The sequence below is a fragment of the Saccopteryx leptura genome, chromosome 5 (genome assembly GCF_036850995.1).
Source record: "Saccopteryx leptura isolate mSacLep1 chromosome 5, mSacLep1_pri_phased_curated, whole genome shotgun sequence".
Lineage (NCBI taxonomy): Eukaryota > Metazoa > Chordata > Mammalia > Chiroptera > Emballonuridae > Saccopteryx > Saccopteryx leptura.
Window position 1 is genome coordinate 111,059,082 of NC_089507.1, and position 25,741 is coordinate 111,084,822.

General features: G+C 44.2%; 1 protein-coding gene across 3 annotated transcripts in view; it reads left to right on the forward strand.

The window, feature by feature from the left end:
• CCNY (cyclin Y) overlaps nucleotides 1–25,741 on the forward strand; it is a 229,533-nt gene that overhangs the window by 147,673 nt on the left and 56,119 nt on the right. For all 3 annotated transcript variants that reach the window (XR_010751634.1, XM_066386070.1, XM_066386069.1), the window contains one exon: nucleotides 22,689–22,723. Coding sequence is in view for 2 of the 3 variants with exons in the window: in XM_066386070.1 (XP_066242167.1) it covers nucleotides 22,689–22,723 (35 nt within the window). In the remaining variant the exon portion in view is untranslated. The remainder of the gene's footprint in view (nucleotides 1–22,688; nucleotides 22,724–25,741) is intronic.

Genomic DNA, 25,741 nt, shown 5'->3' on the forward strand with positions numbered 1-25,741 from the left:
CTATAAAATTTTTTTATCTCATCAAAAAATACAATTTCTGGTGTATTGTAAACATTGGTACTTTATCATTATTTTTTTGGACTCAAAATTTTATTTTATTTTTTCATTTATTTATTTATTTTTGCAGAGACAGAGAGTGACTCAGCGAGAGGGATAGACAGGGACAGACAGACATGAACGGAGAGAGATGAGAAGCATCAATCATTAGTTTTTCATTGCGCATTGCAACACCTTAGTTGTTCATTGATTGCTCTCCCATATGTGCCTTGACCGTGGGCCTTCAGCAAACTGAGTAACCCCTTGCTGGAGCCAGCGACCTTGGGTTCAAGCTGGTGGGCTTTTGCTCAAACCAGATGAGCCCGCGCTTAAGCTGGTGACCACAGGGTCTCAAACCTGGGTCCTCCGCATCCCAGTCCGAAGCTCTATCCTGCGCCACCGCCTGGTCATGCTGGACTCAAAACTTTAATCAGAACACCAACATACACACAAAAGGGCATTTCTACCCTGGCTCACAGCAACATGTCATTAGTTACAGAAATTGCCCCCAACCCCCACTATGGCTGCTGATTTTCCACAGGGTTTCTGCCCTGTTTGGTATCAAAATTCCTCATTGAACACACTTCTCAATTTGAGTTCCTACCTCTGCCCCACCCCACAACACTTTGTTCTCCCCTTTGGCGTATAAAAGGCCTGCTGCCCAGACTGGACAGTTTCAAAGGCAGGGACCATGTACAGGAAGTTGAATGTTTTGGCCATCAGAAAACAAATAAACACATAGACACAGGCAACAGGATGGCAAAATTCAGAGGAAAGGGAAGGGTGAGGGTAGGTAGAGAAGGGCAAAGTGGGAAAAATAGGGATGGAAAGAGACTTTTCTTGGGGTAAAGGGAGCACAATACCGTGTGTAGATGGTGTTGAGTTGTACACTTGAAACCGGTAAGGTTTTGAGAACCAGTGTCATCCCAATAAATTAAACAAAAAAAGAAAACCAGTATTCTCCCCACTGTGCAGTAGGCCCAGTGATCCACCATTAAGTTCCCAGTGTCAATAACAAAATGAGCAGAACTCAAGGTGCAAAGTTTAAAAAGCCCAAGAGCACAGGTCACATACTCCTAAACTTTTTTTTTTAATAGATTTTTTTTTTCTTTTTACAGAGACAGAGTGAGAGAGGGGGGGAGGATAGATAGGGACAGACAGACAGGAATGGAGAGAGATGAGAAGCATCAATCATCAGTTTTTCGTTGGGACACCTTAGTTGTTCATTGATTGCTTTCTCATATGTGCCTTGACCGTGGGGCTACAGCAGACCGAGTAACCCCTTGCTTAAGCCAGCGACCTTGGGTTCAAGCTGGTGATCTTTGCTCAAACCAAATGAGCTCGCACTCAAGCTGGCGACCTTGGGGTCTCAAACCTGGATCCTCCACATCCCAGTCCAACGTTCTATCCACTGTGCCACCACCTGGTCAGGCTACCCCTAAGCTTTTTGAGTGCCAATCATATGAAAGATATTAAGTGTCCAGTCTCTTCATAAGATTCTGTTTGTAAAAAAAAAAAAAAAGATCTGTTTGTGCTTCAGTAAACATGTGACTTGTTCATTTAGTGGGTAGGGGCACAAGAGCCCAGAGATGAGGGGCTATCAAGAGGCACCAGGCTGTGTGGTTCCATGAGGTGAGTCTCTGCTGATACTTTAAATAAAACTACCCCTCTTAAAAATTTTTAAATTGATTTTAGAGAGAGAGGGAGAGAGAGAGAGAGATTGACTTGTTGTTCCACTTATTTGTGCACTCATTGGATAATTCTTGTATGTGCCCTTACTGAGGATCAAACCTTCAACCTTGGTGTATCAGGACAACACTCACCAACTGAGCCACCCTGCCAGGGCAAAACTACCCCTCTTTTAAAACATGTTTCAGATAAAATCTCAATACCATAGTGATTTGATAATCTACCATCAGTCATTTAAAAATGTAATAACACACTCTTCTTTAATAGTTGGACTTGCATATTATCCCTTTTTCATCTAGAACTTATATTTCCATGCCATTTTCTCCATAGAATTTTATTTCATGATGTGATATATTTTGATTTCTAGATGTTATTTGTCACACTGTCATACTTCTGTGAAAATATGGATCAACCTTTATTTTTATGTTTCATAAGTCTTTAAATGTTAAAAATAAATTCTGGATTGAGCTCTCATTATTATCGTTAGCTCTTTGTTGTTGTTAAAGCTTGAATGAATGATTGAATAGAAGAGTGATGATTTTTAGAAAAACATTTCTACTGTGATGCTTCCAACGATGGAGGTTCCATGTTGTGGGAAGGAGGCTCTGCTGGTCCTCAGTCTCTGTTTTGTAGATGCAGGTACTCAGGAGCTTTGTTCCTGTGCAGAAATAGAAGGGATGGGAATGAGTTTGTGTAGTAATATCACTAAATCTTTTTTCTCTGATTTAATTTTAATTTTTTTTTAATTTTTTTATTTTTTTCATTTTTTTTCCCCGAAGCTGGAAACGGGGAGAGACAGTCAGACAGACTCCCGCATGCGCCCGACCGGGATCCACCCGGCATGCCCACCAGGGCGGCGATGCTCTGCCCACCAGGGGGTGATGCTCTGCCCATCCTGGGCATCGCTATGTTGCGACCAGAGCCACTCTAGCGCCTAAGGCAGAGGCCACAGAGCCATCCCCAGCGCCCGGGCCATCTTTGCTCCAATGGAGCCCTCGCTGCGGGAGGGAAAGAGAGAGACAGAGAGGAAGGAGAGGGGGAGGGGTGGAGAAGCAAATGGGCGCCTCTCCTGTGTGCCCTGGCCGGGAAGCGAACCCGGGACCTCCGCACGCCAGGCCAACGCTCTACCACTGAGCCAACCGGCCAGGGTTTTCCTCTGATTTATATATCACAAAATCTCCACAGGATTTCTAATCCAAAGTAATTCCTAAAACCAGCTATAGTTCCATCTTGTTCTTTTTCAGTTTTGTTGCTAGTAAGGAATTGGAATCCACCTGATTTGCAAGTTTCTCACACAGTTACAGTTGCTTCTCCCTTTCATAGGTTCTAGGAAGTGCACCAGAAAGGCTTTGACAGACACAAATATGTTTATTACATCTCCTCTTATTGGGTATCACCTGGTTTAACCTGTACATTCAGGAGGCGTTGGAAAATGAATCTGTGCCTTATTTCAGAACACCTTCGCTGATGGCTTTGTCCCTGTTGCCATCTGCACAGCTCTCTGTGGAATCTGTGGTCTCATCACATCGTTAGACTCCTTGCCTGTCTTTCCTGTACTTACATCTGTGTGCGTGTGCAGTGACTGACCCCTGGAAGATACTCATATCTGTCGACTGAAGAATCCCCATCTGTGCTTTTTTTTAAAAAAAAAAATAAGGTTTTTAGCTTTTCTTTTAAGTATCTTTTTGTCAAAATGGTACAAGTCCTTCACAAGACCTTGATGGCAAAACTCGGCATCATTGTCAAAGCAGTCAGTCAAATCAGACTTATTTTCTGTCAGGAAAGGTCTAGGTTCCTCTTTTTCAGTTCATGTAACAAGTTACTACATGTGCCAATGACCACATTCACTCTGCAGGTCCTGACACATGGCGCTGTCCTGCTCGGCTTGTTCCTGCACCCCTGCTCTGCTCCTCTGCCCCTCCCCTGCAGCCCTGCCTTTGAGGGGAGTCTAAGTAGGAGGCACAGCCCCAGGGGAGATCGTCCTGACTGTGCACCACCTGCCGAGCAGGGCCAGAGGTCCTCCTGAGCCCTGGCAGGACTGTCACTGGACAGGGTGACTGTAGGCTGTGCTGGAGTGGAGGCACTGCCTCCCCAGTGTCTGCTTTTCCTTCTGGTGCCCTGGGTGAGGTCTGCCATGCTGGGTGGGCGCATGTCAGGGTGGGCTGGCATGCCTCATTCTGTGAAACGGGTGAAAGGGCCTTGTGAAGAAGGAGATGGGGCTGAGCCCCTGCTCATACCTCAGCCATCTTCAGGACCTCCTTGAATGCCTGGTTTCAAGACCAGTGCTCTGGTCCAGCCCTGAGGTATTCTTTGACCAGGATATTTCAGGAAAGAATGACAGAAGCTGATCCTGTCGTCCTTATCTTTTCTCTCTAGTGCAGAAGATAGAGGGGAGCAGGGAAAGGTCAGTGAACAAGCTCTGCAGGGATTGGCCAGCCTGGCCTGCAGGAACCATCCTTTGTCTCCAGTTTGCAGTCATGGCTCTATCACTGACCTGAGGCCCTTGGATATGCTCAGTGTCTATTCTTGTTACCTGTGAAGCAGGTGGTTGGTCACTCAGTGCTAAACTAACACTTGGACTCCTCTGAGCCATCCTGTTGCAGGACCTTAGGCAGGGGGATGTTACTCTGTTTTGGCACTGTGAGCATGTGTCCCTATGCATATTTCCCTCTGCCTAGTAGACACCATCGGGCAATCCAGAAGACCCTCAGTGTGTCTTGTCTAAGTCAGACGGCACCATCTCTCCTCTGCCTTCCTCCTCTCCCCATGACCTATTTTTTGGGGGGAGATAAACCCTCTGTCAGTCTGGGTCCCCAGCCAGCAACCCAGGAGTCCTGTGGTCACTGTCTTCTGTCCCGTTTGTCTTCTAACAACTGGTGTTTTCTTTTTTCTTCCCTCCTTCAGCTCTAGGAGGAGTTCATCCTCCTCCCCCACCTGTGAACATGGCCCTGCCCCAGCTGCCCCCATCCCCACCCACCTCCACCCTCCACATCCTCTGCTTTTCCTCCACAGGGCTGTGTGAAGGAGCCTTCTCCCTGCTTAAACAGTTCCCCATCGTCCCCCCTTGTCCCCGCTCATCAATGGGGAAGAGGAATGGCACAGGCAGCATTCCCTTCTGCCCTTTCTGCTGGTCCTCCTCTACCCCCACTCTGCGTTCTCAGTTCTGACTGCTCCGGTCTATCTGCTGTGTGACATGGCAGTGACCTAGCATCCTCTGTCCACATGCCCTGCAGCCCAAAGGCAGCCAGTTTAGGGGCCGCCCTGATACCCCACTCTTAATCATCCCCATGGACTTGTCTCCCCAGCTGTGGTGTCTCTGAGTCAGAACAGGAGGTGATTGTTCACAGTTTATTGGCAGCGCACTTTTTCTTGATGGCAGAAAGAATAAAGGTGTAGCATGAAATCAGTGGCATTAAATTTGATATAACTTGTATATTTCTCTATTGTGCAGGTGATTCTTGTATGGTTTGTAAATACAGGAGTAGTGGGTTTATTTACTTACTGAATTCCGTGTTGCTCTAGGGTAGGGACTCTGTGTCTTCCTCACATGGCGTTCTCTGGACCATGCTCAGAGTGGCACATGGAGGCACCTTGAGAAGGGATTGCTTGAATGATGTCTGGACAGGATGAAGGCGGGAGTCGTGGTCCATCCTTGCAGAGGAGCTACGGCCCTGGGGCATTCTCCCTGCCAAGGGGCTTTCTCTCTCAGGCTGTGACGGCACTTTCTTCCACCTTCCCTCACTGCATTAAAGACAGACATGTCCAGTACTTGGGGACAGGAGAAGGTCTGTGTTTCAGGCTCAGGCAGTTTCTCTCCCAGGTCTGAACTTGACTTGGCCATAATGCCCTCAGGACTCATCCCCATCTCTGCAGTCACCTCTCAGGGTGTACAAGTGGGGGTGGTTGCAGGTCCCTGGAAGTCAAGTGGATAAGGGAGGTCTTTGGGGGATTTTGTGGCCTGCGTTTCTTGGAAGCATCTCTCTGCTTCAGTGTCTGGTCTCCTGGGCCTTGCAGCCTAGGGATAGCTGCTTGCACAGCCGAGTCAGCTGAAATCAAATCAGACCCAGAATGTCATATGCCTTTTACTGTATCTTCTCTCCTGAACCTGTGCATTTCTCAGATTCAGTCATCAGGAAATTGCTCGGTGAGCAGAGACCCAGAGCAAAAGCTGGGTGATGTGCCCCAGTTGGGGTGGGGTGTGATGCCTTGTCCACCACCGCTGTGACTCTGTCCTGTCAGCTGGTTGTGGTGAACTTGTTTTCAGTAACTTTCAGCTCTCCTTTTTGAACCATGAGGACTTCTATCACCATCACTTAGCACCGGCTCACCCTTTCTGGACTTCTCACAGCCTCTCACATTTAGAGCCTGCCTTCATGGTGGATGACTTTGGTCAGATGCCTCGTGACATCTCGGGATGCAGTTGAATTTTATTGATAACCTGAGTCCGTCACCATGCAAGAACAATTAACAGCTTGGAATGGTCTCCCAAAGATAGTGGTGGAGACAGAGCCCTCTGGATGCACCTGCTGGTGCTGCAAGCCTAGCTCCCTCACTGTCTGTGCTCTTGTGCATCCGACCCCAACGGTCTTTCTGAATCAGGTTTTTACCCATGAGAGGAGAGTCAGTCAGGAGGGCCAATGTGCCATCTGCCAGAGCTCCGAGAATAGCACCAGAGGCAGCGTCACTTGTCAGTGAGTGCCGTCCTCACGCTACAGTGCAGGCTCTCCTCGGCTCAGTGGGCTGATTTCATCCCTGACCTAGGGACTCATGTCATGCAGGTCCTAGGACCCAGCACAGGTCTTTTGTGTACCCCCTCTGGTTACTTCCTGGCCAGGCCTGCATGGACAGCTTCCTTATTCTTTTTTTTTTTTTTTTTTTTTTTGTATTTTTCTGAAGCTGGAAACGGGGAGAGACAGTCAGACAGACTCCCTCATGCACCCGACCGGGATCCACCCGGCACGCCCACCAGGGGCGACGCTCTGCCCACCAGGGGGTGATGCTCTGCCTCTCCGGGGCGTCTCTCTGGCACTACCAGAGCCACTCTAGCACCTGGGGCAGAGGCCAAGGAGCCATCCCCAGTGCCCGGGCCATCTTTGCTCCAATGGAGCCTTGGCTGCGGGAGGGAAAGAGAGAGACAGAGAGGAAGGAGGGGGGGGTGGAGAAGCAAATGGGCACTTCTCCTATGTGCCCTGGCTGGGAATCGAACCCGGGTCCCCCGCACGCCAGGCCGACGCTCTACCACTGAGCCAACCGGACAGGGCCAGCTTCCTTATTCTTAAAGGAAGGGGGTTGGATTTCATTTTAGGGCCTTGTTAGTCCTGACATCCTGTGGCTGACACTTGCCAGTGGAAAGCCTACTTTAGAAATGGAACAGAGGAAACCAAAGTAACTCTTTAATGCCTATGTTTAAGAGTGGGTGTGTCCCCGGCACCATGGCAAAGTGTATCAGGCATTGCAGACACCGCCTTTGCCTCTCCACCTACACTCTGGGGGGATGCAGTGGTATTTCTGCTAATGTCAGATGGCCGACCCTTGAAGCCTCTGTACATGCTCTGCTTAAGTCACTATGGACTTCAGCTGTGAATAGACTCTCTTAACATACCATCAGAGACCAGAGTAAGGGCAGCTGCTGCTGTTCCCCCAGAACCGTGAGATTGAGCATCCACATCAAGTGCTCTCAGTTCTGTGAGCATGCTGAAAATTCAGAGGTTTTTTTTTTTTTTTTTTTGTATTTTTCTGAAGCTAGAAACGGGAGAGACAGTCAGACAGACTCCCGCATGCACCTGACCAAGATCCACCCGGCACGCCCACCAGGGGGCGATGCTCCGCCCCTCCGGGGTGTCGCTCTGTTGCGACCAGAGCCACTCTAGCGCCTGGGGCAGAGGCCAAGGAGCCATCCCCAGCGCCCGGGCCATCTTTGCTCCAATGGAGCCTCGGCTGCGGGAGGGGAAGAGAGAGACAGAAAGGAAGAAGAGGGGGAGGGGTGGAGAAGCAGATGGGCGCTTCTCCTGTGTGCCCTGGCCGGGAATCAAACCCGGGACTTCTGCACGCCAGGCCGACACTCTACCACTGAGCCAACCGGCCAGGGCTAAATTCAGAGTTTTTGACTGATGTTGGTAACGCACAGTATTCGGGTTTAAAAATGGCACAAACGAGTTGACATATTGCTTATACTGTACTGTTACATAAAACAGAATGAGTAGAGCACTTTGAGAGTTGATTAATGGCCTTAGTGGTTTCAGATTTATTTTAAAAACTGATTTAGGCCTGACCCGTGGTGGTGCAGTGGATAAAGCATCGACTTGGAATGCTGAGGTCACCGGTTCAAAACCCTGGGCTTGCCTGGTCAAGGCACATACGGGAGTTGATGCTTCCTGCTCCTCCCCACTTTCTCTCTCTCTCTCTCTCTCTCTCTCTCTCTCTCACACACACACACACACACACACACACTCTCTCTCTCTCTCTCTCTCTCTCTCTCTCTCTCTAAAATGAATAAATTTAAAAAAATTAAAAAATAAAACTGATTTAGAATTGGGTAATTTTATTTGTCTTTTTTGATGATATCAGGGTAAGAGATCCCACTTACTACTTTTCTCACCATGGTGGTGTCTGTCTCAGTTCTGCTCCAGCTAGCTTAAGGGGAAAGGAGTAGTTAATTGTAAGGGTGTCTCAGAAACTTTATGAGTCATTGGAACTAGAGACTAAAAGCCATTAGGAACAAAGGCAGTACCTACCTTTTCTCTGTCACCCCCTGCCCTCCGTTCTCTGCATGTGTTGGGTGACACCCAAACCACCCATTTCAGTGATCCAGCAGGAGAACTGTAGCACTCACAGGCTGGTTGTATTCACAGCTGCTACGCACTACAGAGCAAGTGTGAAGCAGAAACAGGTTAAGGAAAGGGGGCATGGGTGAGGTCCAGTTACAGGCCTCCAACGGTTCTTTGCAGGTAGAGTCACACAGGGTGCATCCGGTTCCCTTGGTAATGACATGTGACATACTGCTAGCCAGGGAGGCTCTTTAGAGACCCAGTGCTCAGGATTTTTATTGAGAATTGGGTAGGAAGACAGCTGCTGTGTGGTACATGCTAAAATTACAGATTCCCAGGAGGAAGGAGATGTTTAGCACCAGCCATGTTGTTTGTATACAGTTTAGACACAGGGAGCCGCTCTTACCCTCCCCAAATCCATGTTCCCAGTCACTGGCTTTGCCCACAAACCTTTTTCAGGGATGGCAGACCTGTTGTGTTAACTCTTTTCTGCATGGCAGGAGATGTACCCCATCCACTTCACAACTTCAAGTGAGGTTCTAGTAGGGGTGAACCAGGGGCTCCAGAATCCAGAAGAGAGAAAGTAAGTCCACCCAATTATGGTCAGGGTGTTAGAAAACTTTACTGTTTCCTGGAGTATCTATAATATCAAAATTAATCTTAGTCCTTTGTATGTTTGGAGTTTTTTTTTTTCATGAATTTTGAATTTTTAGCAGACATCGTGACTCAACCATGGAGACTAGAAACTGGCAAGATAAACCCAATAAAAGCATAAAGAAGTCAAGTTTCAGAAAAACGGGACTTACCAAGTGATAAGCAGTCTGGTTCCCTTCCTGCCAAAGCCTCCATCTGAAGTGTATTCCGACGCAGCCCATTCAGTGCTCATGTATGCCAGTTTCATAGCATGAATCTAGTCGTGAAGGTCAGATGAGTAGACGAAGCCCCATTCCAAAATTCACCCGTGGATTAGAAGAGTGTCTCTTTTTTTATTCCCATTGTCTTGTCTCTTTCCAGAGCAAAAACATTAAATTTTTTATGTGACTGAAATAGTCACACATCAGAATTCTCTAGGACTTAAACTTCACCTGTTCTGACTTACATATTTCAATGTCCTAAATCCACTACAGAAAGAAAATAACACTAGACACATTACATGTCTAATGTTTTCCTATCATCATTCTCCATTTAGTTCCCAGTGCTATAAATTATACACATTTATAGAATGAAGATTCTTGCCTCTTCTGTTGCTTAATTTCCTTTGTCTACAGAAAGTAGTAAGAGCTCATCCATTATCTGAGTTGCTGGTCCTGGGACGGAATTCATACCTATATCCGCTCAAGCAAATAGGTTGATGGTGAAGGTCCACACACTTTCTGCTGGAAGTCCCACTTCATAGTGTCTGTGGAGAAGCTGCTAGTGACAGCGTGCTGCCAAGAACCCCAGTCTGAATGCCGTAGCGACGGTGCACACAGTAATGTGAGAAGGAAACTCAAATGTTTTCAGCAGCAGAAGTTCTAGTTTAAAAGATTCCTCTTTATCCACTTAATGCCCCAGGGCCTGGAGTGGGAAGTCACAGTAGCTACATCCTGCCTGACTGTGAGGGTTACCCTGAACTATTTAGCATAAAAACTGGGGTTTGATTTTCAGTATCAGTCTTAACCTCACTCTGCCACTGCTTTGGGTTCCTCCAACTTCTGTTTCCTGGCTCTGACCCCAGGTTTTCCCCAAGCCTCAGGGGCTGCTTCTGTGAGGACAGAGGTAGAGTGGCAAAGAATCATCTGTCACTTGCTGCATGGGCCACCACTGCTGCACCTGCACACATGTATTTATTTAATATTTAAACTGACATACTTTCAGGGAAGATTGACTCCATTTTAAAGATTGCCTTATTCATTGCAGCTGCTGAGGATGACCTCCTGCGATTAATGGGAGGTTGTGTGTGGGGACAGGAAGTTGGTTGGGATCTCAGAAGACTCTACAGAGGGAAGTCTCTTGTCAGGGCATGTGTGTGGACAAGTCTCCCAGGTTGGTACCATAGGCTGACCTTGCAGATGCCCTTAGGGGCAGCATCACAAACTAGTACAGGAAAGGGTTCCAGACTGCAGAGGAGTGAGGAGCGTGCAGGTGGTCTATAACAGTCAGACCACCTGCAACAAGGTTGTCCTGCGTATTTGCAATAGTCTTAGTGAACTCTTGTTTCCTTCTGTTCTCATTGCAACCAGTTGGTGTTCATGGGAATGCTCAGATCCTTCCCTGAAATTGATCCCTGTCTAGAGGTGCAGGAATAGAGCATACTTTACAGTGCTCCTCCTTGTTTCTGTGCTGTGAGTGTTTTAAAGTGTACTTGTTTAAACTTTCAGTGAAAACACTGATGCTTCTATATTTCAAAACTCTCTTTTAGATAATTAAGCTTTATGGCAGTAACCATACAAGAAGCTCTCGTTTCCTTTTATTATTTATTTATTTTTTTATATGTTTGGCTTGTATTTTTTTCTTTTTTTTAAGTTTTAATTTATTCTGTTTACATAGATTCTAGTGTTGCCTCAAATGCATCCCCCTCCCCATGTTCCCCACAACATCTCCCTTTTCCACCTCCCCGCAACATCCTCCCCATTTCCCTCCAGGAATAGCTTTTCTGCTCTCTATAACGCTATTATGTGTATATAATTTCACCAATCTCTTTCCCTTTTCTGATCCCTTTTCCTCTGTCCGCTTTCCCTCTGGACCCATTGATCCCGCCTCTGTCTCTGCTTCGTTCCTCAGTTTATATTGTTCATTGGATTCCTCAAATGAGTGAGGTCATATGATATTTTTCTTTCTCTACCTGGCTTATTTCACTTAACATAATTAATAGTTTACAGGTCCATCCATGTTGCTGCAAAAGGTAAGATTTGCTTTTTCATGGCTCCATAGTATTCTATTTTCTATATGTACCAAAGCTTTTTAATCCACTCATCCACTGACGGACACTTGGGCTGTTTCCAGATCTTGGCTATTGTAAACAACGCTGCCATAAACATGGGGCTACGTTTTTTCTTTTGAATTGTTGATGTGATGTTCTTGGGATAATTTCTAAAAGTGGGATGGCTGGGTCAAAAGGCAGTTCCATTTTTTTTTTTTATTCATTTTAGAAAGGAGAGAGAGAGGGGGAGAGAGAGAGAGAGAGAGAAAGAAAAGAGAGAGAGAGAAGGGGGGAGGAGCAGGAAGCATCAACTCCCATATGTGCCTTGACCAGGCAAGCCCAGGGTTTTGAACCGGCGACCTCAGCATTTCCAGGTCGACACTTTATCCACTGCGCCACCACAGGTCAGGCCAGTTACATTTTTAATATTTCAGGAATCTCCATACTATTTTCCACAGTGGCTGCACCAATCTGCATTCCCACCATCAGTGCAGGAGAGTTCCCTTTTCTCCACATCTTCACCAGCATTTATTATGTGTTGTGTTGTTAATGAGTGCCATTCTGACTGGTATGAGGTGATATCTCATTGTGGTTTTAATTTGCATTTCTCTAGTGATTAGTGATGTTGAGCATTTTTTTCATCTGCCTATTGGCCATCTGTATGTCCTCTTTGGAGAAGTATCTATTCATTTTTTTGCCTGTTTTTAAATTGTATTATCTTCCTGGTGTTGAGTTTTACAAGTTCTTGATAAATTTTGGTTATTAACCCCTTATCAGATGTATTGTCGAATATGTTCTCCCATTGTGTGCTTTGTCTTTTTATTTTATTCATATTGTCTTTAGCTGTGCAAAGCATTTTATTTTGATATAGTCCCATTTGTTTATCCTGTCCTTTATTTCCCTTGCCTGTGGAGATAAATCAGCAAATATATTGCTGTGAGTGATGTCGGAGAGCTTACTGCCTCTGTTCTCTTCTAGGATGCTTATGGTTTCACAACTTACATTTAAGTCTTTTATTCATTTCGAGTTTATTTTTATGAATAGTGTAAGTTGGTGGTCTAGTTTCATTTTTTTGCAGGTAACTGTCCAGTTTCCCCAACACCATTTCTTAAAGAGACTGTCTTTACTCCATTGTATGCTTATACCTCCATCGTAAAATATCAATTGTCCAGAGGTGCGGGTTTATTTCTGAGTTCTCTGTTCTGTTCCATTGATCTATATGCCTGTTCTTATGCCACTACCAAGCTGTTTTGAGTACAATGGCCTTGTAGTATAACTTGATATCAGGAAGTGTGATACCACCAACTTTATCCTTCTTTTTTAAGATTGTTGAGAGTATTTGTGTTCTTCTATGGTTCCATATGAATTTTTGGAATATTTGTTCTATATCTTTGAAATATGTCATTGGTATTTTAATAGGAGTTACATTTAATCGATAAATTGCTTTGGGTAATATAGACATTTTAATGATGTTTATTCTTTCTAACCATGAACACAGTATATTCTTCTATTGTTTGTATTTCCTTGAATTTTTTTATCACTGTTTTATAATTTTCCGAGTACAGGTCTTTAACCTCTTTGGTTAAATTTACTCCTACGTACTTTATTATTATTATTATTGCAATAGTGAAAGGGATTGTTTTCTTAATTTCTCTTTCAGATAGATCATTGTTGGTGTATAAATATGCCTCTAATTTCTGGGTATTAATTTTATATCTTGCTACCTTGCTGAATTCATTTATCAGATCTAGTAGTTTTTTTTACTGCAACTTTAGGGTTTTCTATATATAATATTATATCATCTGCAAATAATGATAGTTTTACTTCTTTTTTTCTAATTTGGATGCCTTTTTTTTTCTTGTCTTATTGCTGTGGCTAGGTCTTCCAGAACTATGTTGAATAAGAGTGGTAAAAGGGGGCACTCCTGCCTTGTTCCTGATCTTAAGGGGATTGCTTTTAACTTTTGTCCATTGAGTATGATGTTGGCTGTGGGTCTGTCATAGATGGCCTTTATCAGGTTGAGCAGTGGTCCCCAACCCCCGGGCTGTGGGCCGGTACCGGTCCGTAGGCCATTTGGTACCAGCCCTCAGAGAAAGAATAAATAACTTACATTATTTCTGTTTTATTTATATTTAAGTCTGAATGATGTTTTATTTTTCAAAAATGACCAGATTCCCTCTGTTACATCCATCTAAGACTCACTCTTGATGCTTGTCTCAGTCACGTGATACATTTATTTGTCTCACCTTAAAGGCCGGTCCATGAAAATATTTTCTGACATTAAACTGGTCCATGGCTCAAAAAAGGTTGGGGACCACTGATGTTGAGATATGTTTTCTGTATTCCTACTTTGATGAGAGTTTTGATTATAAATGGGTGCTGGATTTTATCAAATGCTTTTACTGCATCTATTGATATTATCATGTAGTTTTTCTCTTTCTTTTTGTTTATGTGATGAGTTACATTGATTGATTTGTGAATATTGTAACAGCCTTGCCTCCCCAGAATAAATCCCACTTGACCATGATGTATGAATTTTTTCATGTATTGCTAGATATGGTTTACTAATATATATATATATATATATATATATATATATATTTTTTTTTTTTTGTATTTTTTGTATTTTTCTGAAGCCGGAAACGGGGAGGCAGGCAGACTCCCACATGCACCCGACCGGGATCCACCCGACACGCCCACCAGGGGGCAATGCTCTGCCCATCCGGAGTGTCGCTCTGTCGTGACCAGAGCCACTCCAGCGCCTGAGGCAAAGGCCATGGAGCCATCCCCAGTGCCCGGGCCATCTTTGCTCCAATGGAGCCCTGGCTGCGGGAGGGGAAGAGAGAGACAGAGAAAGGAGAGGGGGAGGGGTGGTGAAGCAGATAGGCGCTTCTCCTGTGTGCCCTGGCCGGGAATCGAACCCGGGACTTCTGCACACCAGGCTGACGCTCTACCACTGAGCCAACTGGCCAGGGCCTGGTTTGCTAATATTTCGTTGAGAATTTTAGCATCTAAATTCAGTAAGGATATTGACCTTATAGTTTTTTTTCTTTGTATTGTCTTTGCCTGGTTTTGGAATCAGAATTATGCTCGCCTCATAAAAGGAGTTTGGAAGTCTTCCCTCCTCTAGAATTTTTTGAAATAGCTTGAGAAAGATAGGAGTTAGTTCTTTGAATGTTCGGTAGAATTTGCTGGTGAAGCCATCTGGCCTAGGGCTTTTGTTTGTTGGGAGTTTTTTTTTTTTTTTTTAAATGAATTTTTATTAATGGTAATGGGATGACATTAATAAATCAGGGTACATATATTCAAAGAAAACATGTCTAGGTTATTTTGTCATTAGATTATGTTGCATACCCCTCGCCCAAAGTCAGATTGTCCTTCGCCATCCTCTATCTAGTTCTCTGTGCCCCTCCCCCTCCCCCTAACTCTCCCCCTGTCCTCCCTCCCCCCACCCCTGGTAACCACCACACTCTTGTCCATGTCTCTTAGTCTCATTTTTATGTTCCACCAATGTATGGAATCATGTAGTTCTTGTTTTTTTCTGATTTACTTATTTCACTCCTTATAATGTTATCAAGATCCCACCATTTTGCTGTAAATGATCTGATGTCATCATTTCTTATGGCTGAGTAGTATTCCATAGTGTATATGTGCCACATCTTCTTTATCCAGTCTTCTATTGAAGGGCTTTTTGGTTGTTTCCATGTCTTGGCCACTGTGAACAGTGCTGCAATGAACATGGGGCTACATGTGTCTTCACGTATCAATGTTTCTGAGGTTTTGGGGTATATACCCAGTAGAGGGATTGCTGGGTCATAAGGTAGTTCTATTTGCAGTTTTTTGAGGAACCACCATACTTTCCTCCATAATGGTTGTACTACTTTACAGTCCCACCAACAGTGAATGAGGGTTCCTTTTTCTCCACAGCCTCTCCAACATTTGCTATTACCCGTCTTGTTGATAATGGCTAATCTAACAGGGGTGAGGTGGTATCTCATTGTAGTTTTGATTTGCATTTCCCTAATAACTAATGAAGCTGAGCATCTTTTCATATATCTGTTGGCCATTTGTATCTCTTCCTGGGAGAAGTGTCTATTCATGTCCTCTTCCCATTTTTTTATTGGATTGTTTGTTTGTTTGTTGTTGAGTTTTATGAGTTCTTTGTAAATTTTGGATATTAGGCCCTTATCTGAGCTGTTGTTTGAAAATATTTCCCATTTAGTTGGCTGTCTGTTTATTTTTATATCAGTTTCTCTTGCTGAGCAAAAACTTTTTATTCTGATGTAGTCCCATTCATTTATCTTTGCCTTCACTTCTCTTGCCATTGGAGTCAAGTTCATAAAATGTTCTTTAAAACCCAGGTCCATGAGTTTAGTACCTATGTCTTCTTCTATGTACTTTATTGTTTCAGGTCTTATATTTAGGTCTTTGATCCATTTTGAATTAATTTTAGTACACGGAGTTTTTTGATAACTATTTCGATCTCATTTGTTGTAATAGGTCTATTTAGGTTTTCTAATTCTTCCATATTGGTTTTTGAGAGATTATATTTTTCAAGGAATTTGTCCATTTCACCTAGGTTGTCTAATTTTTTGACATAAAATTCTTCATAGTATTTTCTTACAATCCTTTGTATTTCTGCTGTGTCAGTTGTAACTTCTCCACTCTCATTTCTAATTTTATTTATTTGAGTCCTCTCTCTCTTTTTCTTGGTGAGTTTTGTTAAAGGTTCATCTATCTTGTTTACCTTTTCAAAGAACCAGCTCTTGGTTTCATTGATCATCTGTATTGTTTTTTAGCCTCTATGTCAGTGGTTCTCAACCTTTCTAATGCCGTGACCCCGCAATACAGTTCCTCATGTTGCGGTGACCCCAAACCAAAAAATAATTTTGGTGGCTACTTCATAACTGTAATTTTGCTACAGTTATGATTCGGAATGTAAATACCTGATATGCATTATGTATTTTCCGATGGCTTTAGGCGACCCCACTGGGGTCGCGACCCACAGGTTGAGAACCGCTGCTCTATTTCATTTATTTCTGCTGGATCTTTATTATTTTCTTTCCTCTACTTCCTCTGGGCTTTTCTTGCTGTTTTTTTTCTAGTTCTTTTAGATACAAGGTTATGTTGTTTATTTGATCTTTTTCTAGCTTCTTAAGTTATGCCTGTAGTGCTATGAACTTCTCTCTCAAGACAGCTTTTGCTGTGTCCCATAAATTTTGAGTTGTTGTATGCTCATTTTCATTTGTTTTAAGAAAATTTTTTATTTCTTCCATGATCTCATTGTTGATCCATTCGTTATTTAATAACGTGCTGTTTAGTTTCCAAGTGTTTGAGTGTTTTTGAGTTTTTCTATTGTAGTTGATTTCTAGTTTTATCCCATTGTGGTCAGAGAAGATGTTTGATATGATTTCAATCTTCTCAAATTTGTTGAGGCTCGTTTTATGCCGTAACACATGGTCTGTCCTAGAGAATGTTCCATGAGCACTTGAAAAGAATGCATATTCTGCTGCTTTGGGGTGAAAGTTTCTGAAGATATCTATTAAATTTAGTTGATCTAGTGTGTCCCTTAATTCTGCTGTTTCTTTTATTAATTTTCTTTCTTGAGGATCTATCCAGTGATGTTAGTGGGGTATTGAAATCCCTACTATTATAGTATTGCTGTTGATCTCGCCCTTTATGTCCATCAAAGTCTGCTTTATATACAGTGTGTCCATAAAGTCATGGTGCACTTTTGACCGGTCACAAGAAAGCAACAAAAGACGATAGAAATGTGAAATCTGCACCAAATAAAAGGAAAACTCTCCAAGTTTCTTACCTATTCAATGCAGTTCGATGTGGGCTCACGCACAGATTTTTTAGGGCTCCTTAGGTAGCTATCCTGTATAGCCTCTACAGACTCGTCACTGACTGATGGCCTACCAGAACGGGGTTTCTCCACCAAACTGCCAGTTTCCTTCAACTGCTTATCACACCGAGTAATGTTATTCCTATGTGGTGGTGCTTTGTTATAAGCATGCTGATATTCACGTTGCACTTTGGTCACGAATTCAAATTTAGCGAGCCACAGAACACACTGAACTTTCCTCTGTACCGTCCACATCTTGACTGGCATGGCCGTGGGCTGCTCCGCTGTATACACAGTGTTACATCATCATCTGCACATGTGCACATGCTGCCACATCATCCTACAGAAATTGGGAGGGTTTTCCTTTTTTTTGGTGCAGATTTCACATTTCTATCATCTTTTGTTGCTTTCCTGTCAACCGGTCAAAAGTGCACCATGACTTTACGGACACACTGTATTTAGGTGTTCCTATATTAGGTGCATAGATATTTATAATGGTTATCTCTTCCTGTTGGATTGCTCCCTTTATCATTATGTAGTGGCCTTCTTTTTCACTTACTATAGTCTTTGTTTTAAGGTCTGTTTTGCCAGATATAAGTATTGCTACCCCAACTTTTTTTCATTTCCATTTGCATGAATATTTTTTTATATCCTTTTACTTTCATCCTATGTGTAGCTTTTGTTTTGAGGTGGGTCTCCTGTAGACAGCATATATATATATATATATATATATATTTTTTTTTTTTTTTTTTTTTTTTCCTTTTCAGAGACAGAGTGTCAGAGAGAGGGATAGACAGGGACAGACAGGCAGGAATGGAGAGATGAGAAGCACCAATCATTAGTTTTTCGTTGTGCGTTGCAACACCTTAGTTGTTCATTGATTGTCCTCTCATATGTGCCTTCACTGCAGGCCTTCAGCAGGCTGAGTAACCCCTTGCTCGAGCCAGTGACCTTGGGCTCAAGCTGGTGAGCTTTTTTTTTGCTCAAACCAGATGAGCTGGCACCCAAGTTGGCAACCTTGGGGTCTCGAACCTGGGTCTTTCACGTCCCAGTCCGATGCTCTATCCACTTCGCCACCGCCTGGTCAGGCTGATTGGAGCATTTAATCCATTTACATATAAGTTTTTTATTGATATGTAATTGTTTATTGCCATTTTTTTTCCTTTTAATCTACATTCTTCTTTTACTAGGTCCCCCCCCCCCTCCCCGCTTTATTCAGTTTACAGCAGGCTCCCTAGTATTTCTTGCGGCATTAGTTTGGTTGTAATGAATTCCTTGAGGTTTTTTTTGTCTTGGAAGCTTTTTATTTCTCCTTCGATTTTAAACAATAGCCTTGCTGGATAAAGAAGTCTTGGTTGTAGGTTCTTGTTCTGCATTACTTTGAATATTTCTTGCCATTGTCTTCTGGCCTCAAATGTTTCTGTTGAAAAGTTGAATGTCATCCTTATGGCGGCTCCTTTGTAGGTGATTGACTGCTTTTTGCTGTTAGTATTCTTTCCTTATTTCTTAGCTTTGGTATTTTGATTATGATGTGACTTGGTGTAGGTATCTTTGGGTTCTTTTTCAATGGGGTTCTCTGCTTCTTGAAGCTATATGACTCCTGCATCACTTTAGGGAAATTTTCAGCTATGGTTTCTTTAATCAGGTTCTCTATCCCTTGTTCTTTCTCCTTTTTAGGGACCCCTATTATGCAGATATTGTTTCTCTTCATGTTGTCACAGAGCTTTCTTAGATTTTCTTGATACTTTTTGATCCTTTTTTCTTTTTGCTGTTGTGCTTCCATGCTTTTGCTTATCTTGTCTTCTTAGTCGCTGGTTCAATCCTCTTCATTGTCCAGCCTGCTTTTAATTCCTTCTAGTGTAATCTTCAATTCTGCTATTGTGTTTGTCATTTCTTTCTGGTTCTTTTTTATGATTTCAGTGTCTTTTTTGATGCTTGCAGTTTCTTTAGTTAGGTGCTCATTAAGTCCATCTATTGTAGCTTTGAGATTCTTAAGCATCCTAACAATCGTTATTTTAAACTCTGTATCTGGTAATTTGATTACTTCCATTTCATCCAGATCTTTTTCTGGAGATTTTTCTTGTGGATTCATATGGCTTACGTTCCTCTGTCTTCCCATTGTTTCTGTTTGTAGTTTGCTGGCTTGTTTGAGTTGTGGTCTCCTTAACTAGTAGAGCCTGTTTTCCGTTTTCTATATCTTAACTGGGTCATGTGTGAGGATCCCTTCCTTAAGATGTCACTCTAACAAGGGTTGTTAGGTCTTGAACTGATGCTCTCCGTATCTGACTTTTGGATGCGCCCTCCCTGGACCTTCTTGGCTGGAGCCTGGTGCAGACTAGTGGCGGTCACTGCCTATGACTAGCTCTTATCTATCTTTTTGGAACAACAGGCGATCCAGATCCTGTAGCTGCCTCTGCTGAGCCCAGGTGCCATTGTTAATATCAACTTAGGCTGACTTTTATCTACTTTTGGCCTGGAAGATGTTCATTTAAATGTTCAGGTACCCCTGAGATGCGCTTCCTGCTGCCTCTTATTGGTGGCTACTTGTTGGGCTCAGTACTGTAAATCGGGTTAGGTATGGTATTGGATATGGATTGCCCCTTAGCCTCAGGTGTCATTCTATCCAACCTTCTTTTTTATTTTATTTTACTTTATTTTATATTTTTCTTTCTTTTCAGCCCTCAGAAGGGTGTGGCCAACAGGAGTCCAGTGGGTGTGGCCTTTGTGTTCCCGAAGTGTGGTCTGTCTGCAGACCTGCCACCACCGCTGCTTCCACCTTGGGCATTCAGGCATTGGTGTTGCCGGTGCTGTCTCACAGCTGCAGGGGCTGCAGCTTTCGCCTCGCCTCTGCGGGTGGGTCTGCACCCTGTCTGCAAGCCCTGGCTACCTTCTCGCGCCCTGCCCTCTGCCCTCTGCCCTCCGCCCGACCCCTGCAGGCAGGACTGCGTTCACGCGGTTGTGCCGCAGCCGCAGCTGACTCCTGGCTTCCACCTCGGCAGACGGGACCGCTCCCGTGTCCCACCGCCATCCGTCCTCCAGTGAGCACTCAGCAGTGTGTGTGGGGGTGTTTGTAGCTCAGACCTCAGCACTCAATACTGTATCCCTGATGGCTCCCTGCTTCTAAGCAACTCTGCTCTGAGTGCCGCGGGAGAGCTTGTTTGGCTGGTGTCCTGTTTTCCTTTGCTGGTATTGCTGGTTCCAGGGGAAATATTCACTTTAGATTTGGGGGGTGACTCAGCCCAGGGGTTAGGGTGGCTTCCCTTCAAAGTGTTTCTCCCTGTGCCTCCTAGATTATACTCTCTTCCTGAAACTCTGGTCCTCTCAACTCTCCCTGTCCCCTGGAGCCCTGGATGAGTGTTTGTGAAAGAGGTTTTCTGTGCGGTCCCTTTAAGACGAATCCTGGGTCTGAGAAATCTCTTGTAAACAGTATCCTGACTTGTTTCGCAGCTAAATACTGTCCATATGCCTCTTCTAGGTTCCGGGGCTGCAGGTTGGGGCTTCGGTCCTGGGGCCCAGGACCCTCCCCTCTTCAGTAAAACTCCACCACCACGCAATTCCCTCCGGGCCGCTGCTCACTCCCGGGAGCTGGGCAGCCCTCTCCGCATTTCCACTTTTCCTACCAGTCTCAGTGTGGTTTCTTCGGTGATCTTTGGTTATAGATTCCTCTTGGTTTAGCCCAAAGTTGGTCTTTCCAGATGATTGTCCTTAAAATTAACTTATAATCCACTTTGGTTCTGGGAGGTGGAAGTTGGAACGTCCACCTACTCCATCGCCATCTTGCCCTCTTCCAGCCCTCATGTTTCTTAAGGCATGGATATCTTCTGTCTGGAGATGGGTGATGTAGCACAATGAGGTGACCTTGGAGATGATTCCCATAGTTGGGAAACACAAAGCCTCTGCACAGCCTATTGCTGGACACCATGGGAGGGGCTGTGTGTCACCTGTGGAATTTTCTGGAAGCCCTGTCAGATCTGATGCCTGTGTGGAAGGTGTTCTCAGATCCCTTCAGCCCATGGAAGTCACCACAGAGATGGCATCATACTGTCCTGTGGTGGAGCAGACCTGCTAGATACAGTGATTTCAGGTTGAAAATTTAGGGAAAGCATATACATGCACACAAGTGTCAGTGCCAGGAGTCCAAATCCAGTTCCCTGGACAGCTCTCTTGTTCCTTTTGTTACTGTTCCCCTGTGGAAGCTTATTTCAGGTCAGGTCCCATGTGCTCATGCAGCCTCACACTGCCCAGTAGACTAGTTCAGTGTCAACTGTGCAACCGAAAGCAGCTAGGGCCCCACTCTGTGTGGCTGGCACAATTCATGGCCTTCTGATGGACCCAGCTTATCACTGAGGCACCTTCTCCCAAGAGCACGCTTAGGCTGGTTTTGTTATTGTACTCCTGTGAGACAGGAAAGGGACAGCAGTAATTTCAGAGAGGGTAGGACTTCTAGGGAAATTGAGCAGAATGTAAACTCGGAAAGCAGTTCTCAAACTTCTCAATCAGATCAGCCAGAGGGCTTGAAACGATGACTCTGCAGTTGGGATGGGACTGTGGGGGTTAGGAAGGCGGGGCTCAGATGATGAGCTGGATGAGTACCTAGCGTTTTTCAGTACCCTGGGATGGCACATTGATTCCTAGGGACTCAGGATGTCAACTCTATTGAAGGAAACCTATTCTTTCTATCTTCAATGATGTAAATGTGTTGATTGATTAGTACATAGTAGGTACTTCAGGAAACTAGCTCTTCAGGAAAGAAAGTGTGAAATTCATTGATATCAGATCATGAAAAAGCTCCTTTAGGGTTTCTATCACCCTGTCCATCTCAGGCTGAGGACCCTGTTCCAAGAAGCACTGATCTCCGTCTCTGGACAGGGTGGTGTTTGGTGCCATGATGCATCAACCTGCATGAGCGGACACTGCAGGAGGCCCTGGACTAAGCCAGCTTGCTCCCTGGCCCCTTGCGTGGACAGGAACCGGTGTCCATGCTGACAGTGCTTCTGGCATTTTCTGTCCTCTGTCTTAATGCTGTGATGGGTGTCATTGTCATTTATGGTCACCCTAGAGCATGGCCTTTGTGAGTCTGCTCAGGGTAGAAATCAGTAGTCCTGTTACTTGTTAACTCTCTTAAATTAATGTATGCATATAAGTTTTTGAGACTTACTAATTAATATTTTACTTAATTATTGGAAAGCTATTAACCCTCGCTTAATTGTAGCTTCACTTGCTTTGTTACATGCCATAGTTCATGTGGGAATGTATTTCGTTCTGTTAACCAGGTTTAGATCTGCATGGTGCAGGTCACATATTCTTATATTTGGTAATGGAGCAATGAATGGGGGATGTTGGTTGGTGGAAGTTGAGATCACAACACAGAGGCCTAGTCCTCATAACCTGTGAAGGGTTGGCATGCAGGTGTGTAACATTTCTGTTGCATCTTTTGTTTTCACAGTGAGAGAAAAACGCAAGAGTCTCTTCATTAACCATGTAAGTGAAACTGTACCTTGTGTTCTCCCTATGCTGTGCAGTAGAGAGAACTTAACTGTTTGGGTGGGTGAAATGCCTCAAGTCATGGTGGATCCTGGAGAGAATGTGAAGAATGTGGCAGTGCCTCCTGGTTTGTAACTGGACAGTCATAACTTGTATTTGTCCCCTGTCTCAGATGTTTTCCCAGAAGCCCAGACTGGTTGTGTCTGCAGGAAGATGTGTGTGAGCGATACCACATTAAATTCCACACGGGTCCATTTTCTAATCCTTTCCTTTGACCTCCACCCCAGTATTCTGTATCTGTCTATAACTCCATTCCGTTTGAAATCACACATAACACTTTTCCTTTGAGGCTGTTTGCCTGTGTACACTTCCCTTTCCCTGAAAGTTGCTTATAAGTCCATTAGGGTCTGCATGTTCTTCTGGTGCTCAAAGAAAGGTAAACTTGACAACACTTTAAATTTAAAGGGATTAAAAAGATTTAGCTCTAGACTTTGGGCCCTCTGAGCAGTATTTTCCTCTCCTGCTTCCTGGCATGAAGTATCCCATTGAGATTGCTCATCCTTCCTGGGCAGTATGTGTAGGTGCTGCTCATCTGCAGGCCTTCCCCTTGCCCCATTCCACCCCATGGAGCCCCAGCTAGTACACTTGTGACCTGTGGAGGGTGGAGTCCTGAAAGGTATAGCCACCCCTTCCTCTTAATGCATGCCTCTTTCTTTAGAAAGAACTATCTCCATGAGGCATGGAATGATGAAGGATGTGATTACCAAAATAAGTATGTTATAAATCAACAAGAATGAGTATTTGACCTTACAAGGGGTTTTCTCGGGATATGTAGACTGTCTGCATTCAAGTATCTTTAGTTTTGTTTCTGTGTTTTGTTTAACAGTTTTTAGCAAGGGGGGCGGGGACAGGGACAGACAGACGGGAAGGGAGAGAGATGAGAACCATCAACTCATAGTGTGGCACCTTAGTTGTTCATTGACTACTTCTTATATATGCCTTGACTGGGGGGCTCCAACTGAGCCAATGACCTCTTGCTGAAGCCAGCAACCTTGGACTTCAAGCCATTGACCATGGGAGTAATGTCTATTATCCCACACTCAAGCCATTGACCTTAGGGTTTAGAACGTGGGTCCTCAGCATCCCAGGTCAGTGCTCCGTCCACTGCCATCACGTGGTCAGGCAGGTTCACCAGTTTTAACCAGTTTTCTTACTTTTGACTCATGCTCTGGTCACATTTCCTATATTATTGTTTCTGAATTGTTTGGGAGTCGGTGCCTTCACTCTGCCCTCACTGTATGTTTCCCGGGCAAGGTACTTTCTGGCCAGATTCTGGTTGTGTTAGATGACCCTATAATGTCCTGTGTAGTATTTATTCTCTGGTGATGGTTTTAATTCAGGATCACATGTGGTGTTAGTGAAGAGACCCTCACCTTTTTCTGTCTTCCACGATGCTGACCTGGTTGAAGAGTGGAGGGCCCAGTGTTTATTAGCTGACGTCCCTCATTTTGGATTTATCTGAAGGATTTGGGTTAGCACTTCCAGCCAGAACACTCCTGGAGTGTTTCCTTGCCCTTGTCTGGGTATCAACCCCACCTGACTGCATTGGTGATGTGAGTTTTGATCACCTGGCTTGTCTGGACTCTGCCCTGTGTATTGGCTGATTTTCACCTTGCAGCTAACGAGAGGTCTGTGAGCAGGCCCTGCACTTCATCCCATCCCCAGATTGAGCATCTGTGACCATCCTCGCCTGAGACAGTCTCTGTACTTTGAGTGCAAGTGATAACCTCTCAGCCCCTACCCCTCACCCCTCACATTCAGAAGTCTCATTGTGATCTGAGAACCTCTCCTTCCCGTTCGTCCTTTTCGTCCTGTGTGGACTGTGGATTTCTGTTTTCAGAGATTCATATATAGTTCATTGCTGTCCTCAATTATTTGGGTGCCCACATTGTCCTAGATTGGCTAGTGTCAGTCTTGTTAACTGGCTCTGTGTTCTCGTGGTATGCCCCATCTTTTCTCTCTCTTTTCTCTCTCTCTCTTTTTTTTAAATACTCGTGCTTTTTGGCACAACAAGATGTTCCAGGCTCAGCTTGTTTCTCCCTGGGCCAGCCCTGGAATTACCCATTTCTCTAGCGGCCCTGATTTCTTTCAGTGGTACACAGTGTTAGAAGCACAGGTCTAGGCTCTGTGTGTACCACTCACTACTTCTGGAACATTTATACCTAGGAAATAGACGTTTTAGACATCATGAATTTCTACTGACACCCTGATTTCCAATTCTAGTTCATCCCATAGGATTTTTTTTTCCTTTGGTCTTTGACTGTTTTTTTTTTCCTTCTATAAAGTTTTTATTTTTAAGAAACAGCTTTATTGGGATACAATTACATACCATAAAATGGTTTTCAGTATATTCATGGAGTTGTACAGCTATCCCCACTGTCAATTTTAGAGCGTATTCATCATCCCAAAAGAAACCCCCAGCCTAGCAGCAGTCACTCCCCACCACTCCCCCAGCCTGGCAACCACAACTCTGCTGTCTTTCTCTGTGGATGCATCCAACTCAGACATTTTGCATAAATGGTGTCGTGCAATGTGTGGCCATCGTGATTGGCTTCTTTCACTTAGCGAATGTTTCCAGGGTCCGTCCGTGTTGTAGTGTCTGTTAGAACTTCACTTCTTTTTACAGCCAGATAATATTCCATTGTACAGGTATGCACATTCTGTTTATTCATTCATCAGTGCATGGACATGTGGGTTGGTTTCTACCCTTTGGCTGTTATGAATGATGGTGCTGTGGGCATTTCTGTATGTTTTTCTGTGGTCATTCTTTCATTGCTCTTAGGCATATACCTCAGAGTTGGAGGGTCCTATGGCCACTCTGTCATTAACATTTTGAGGAATTGCCAAACTGTTTTCTAGCTGGGATTGGCTTTTAATAATTTCTTTATAGTAAAAAAAATTGATTTTTTAATTGATCAGCAATAAAATAATTGATACTTGTTTCTTCAAAACACA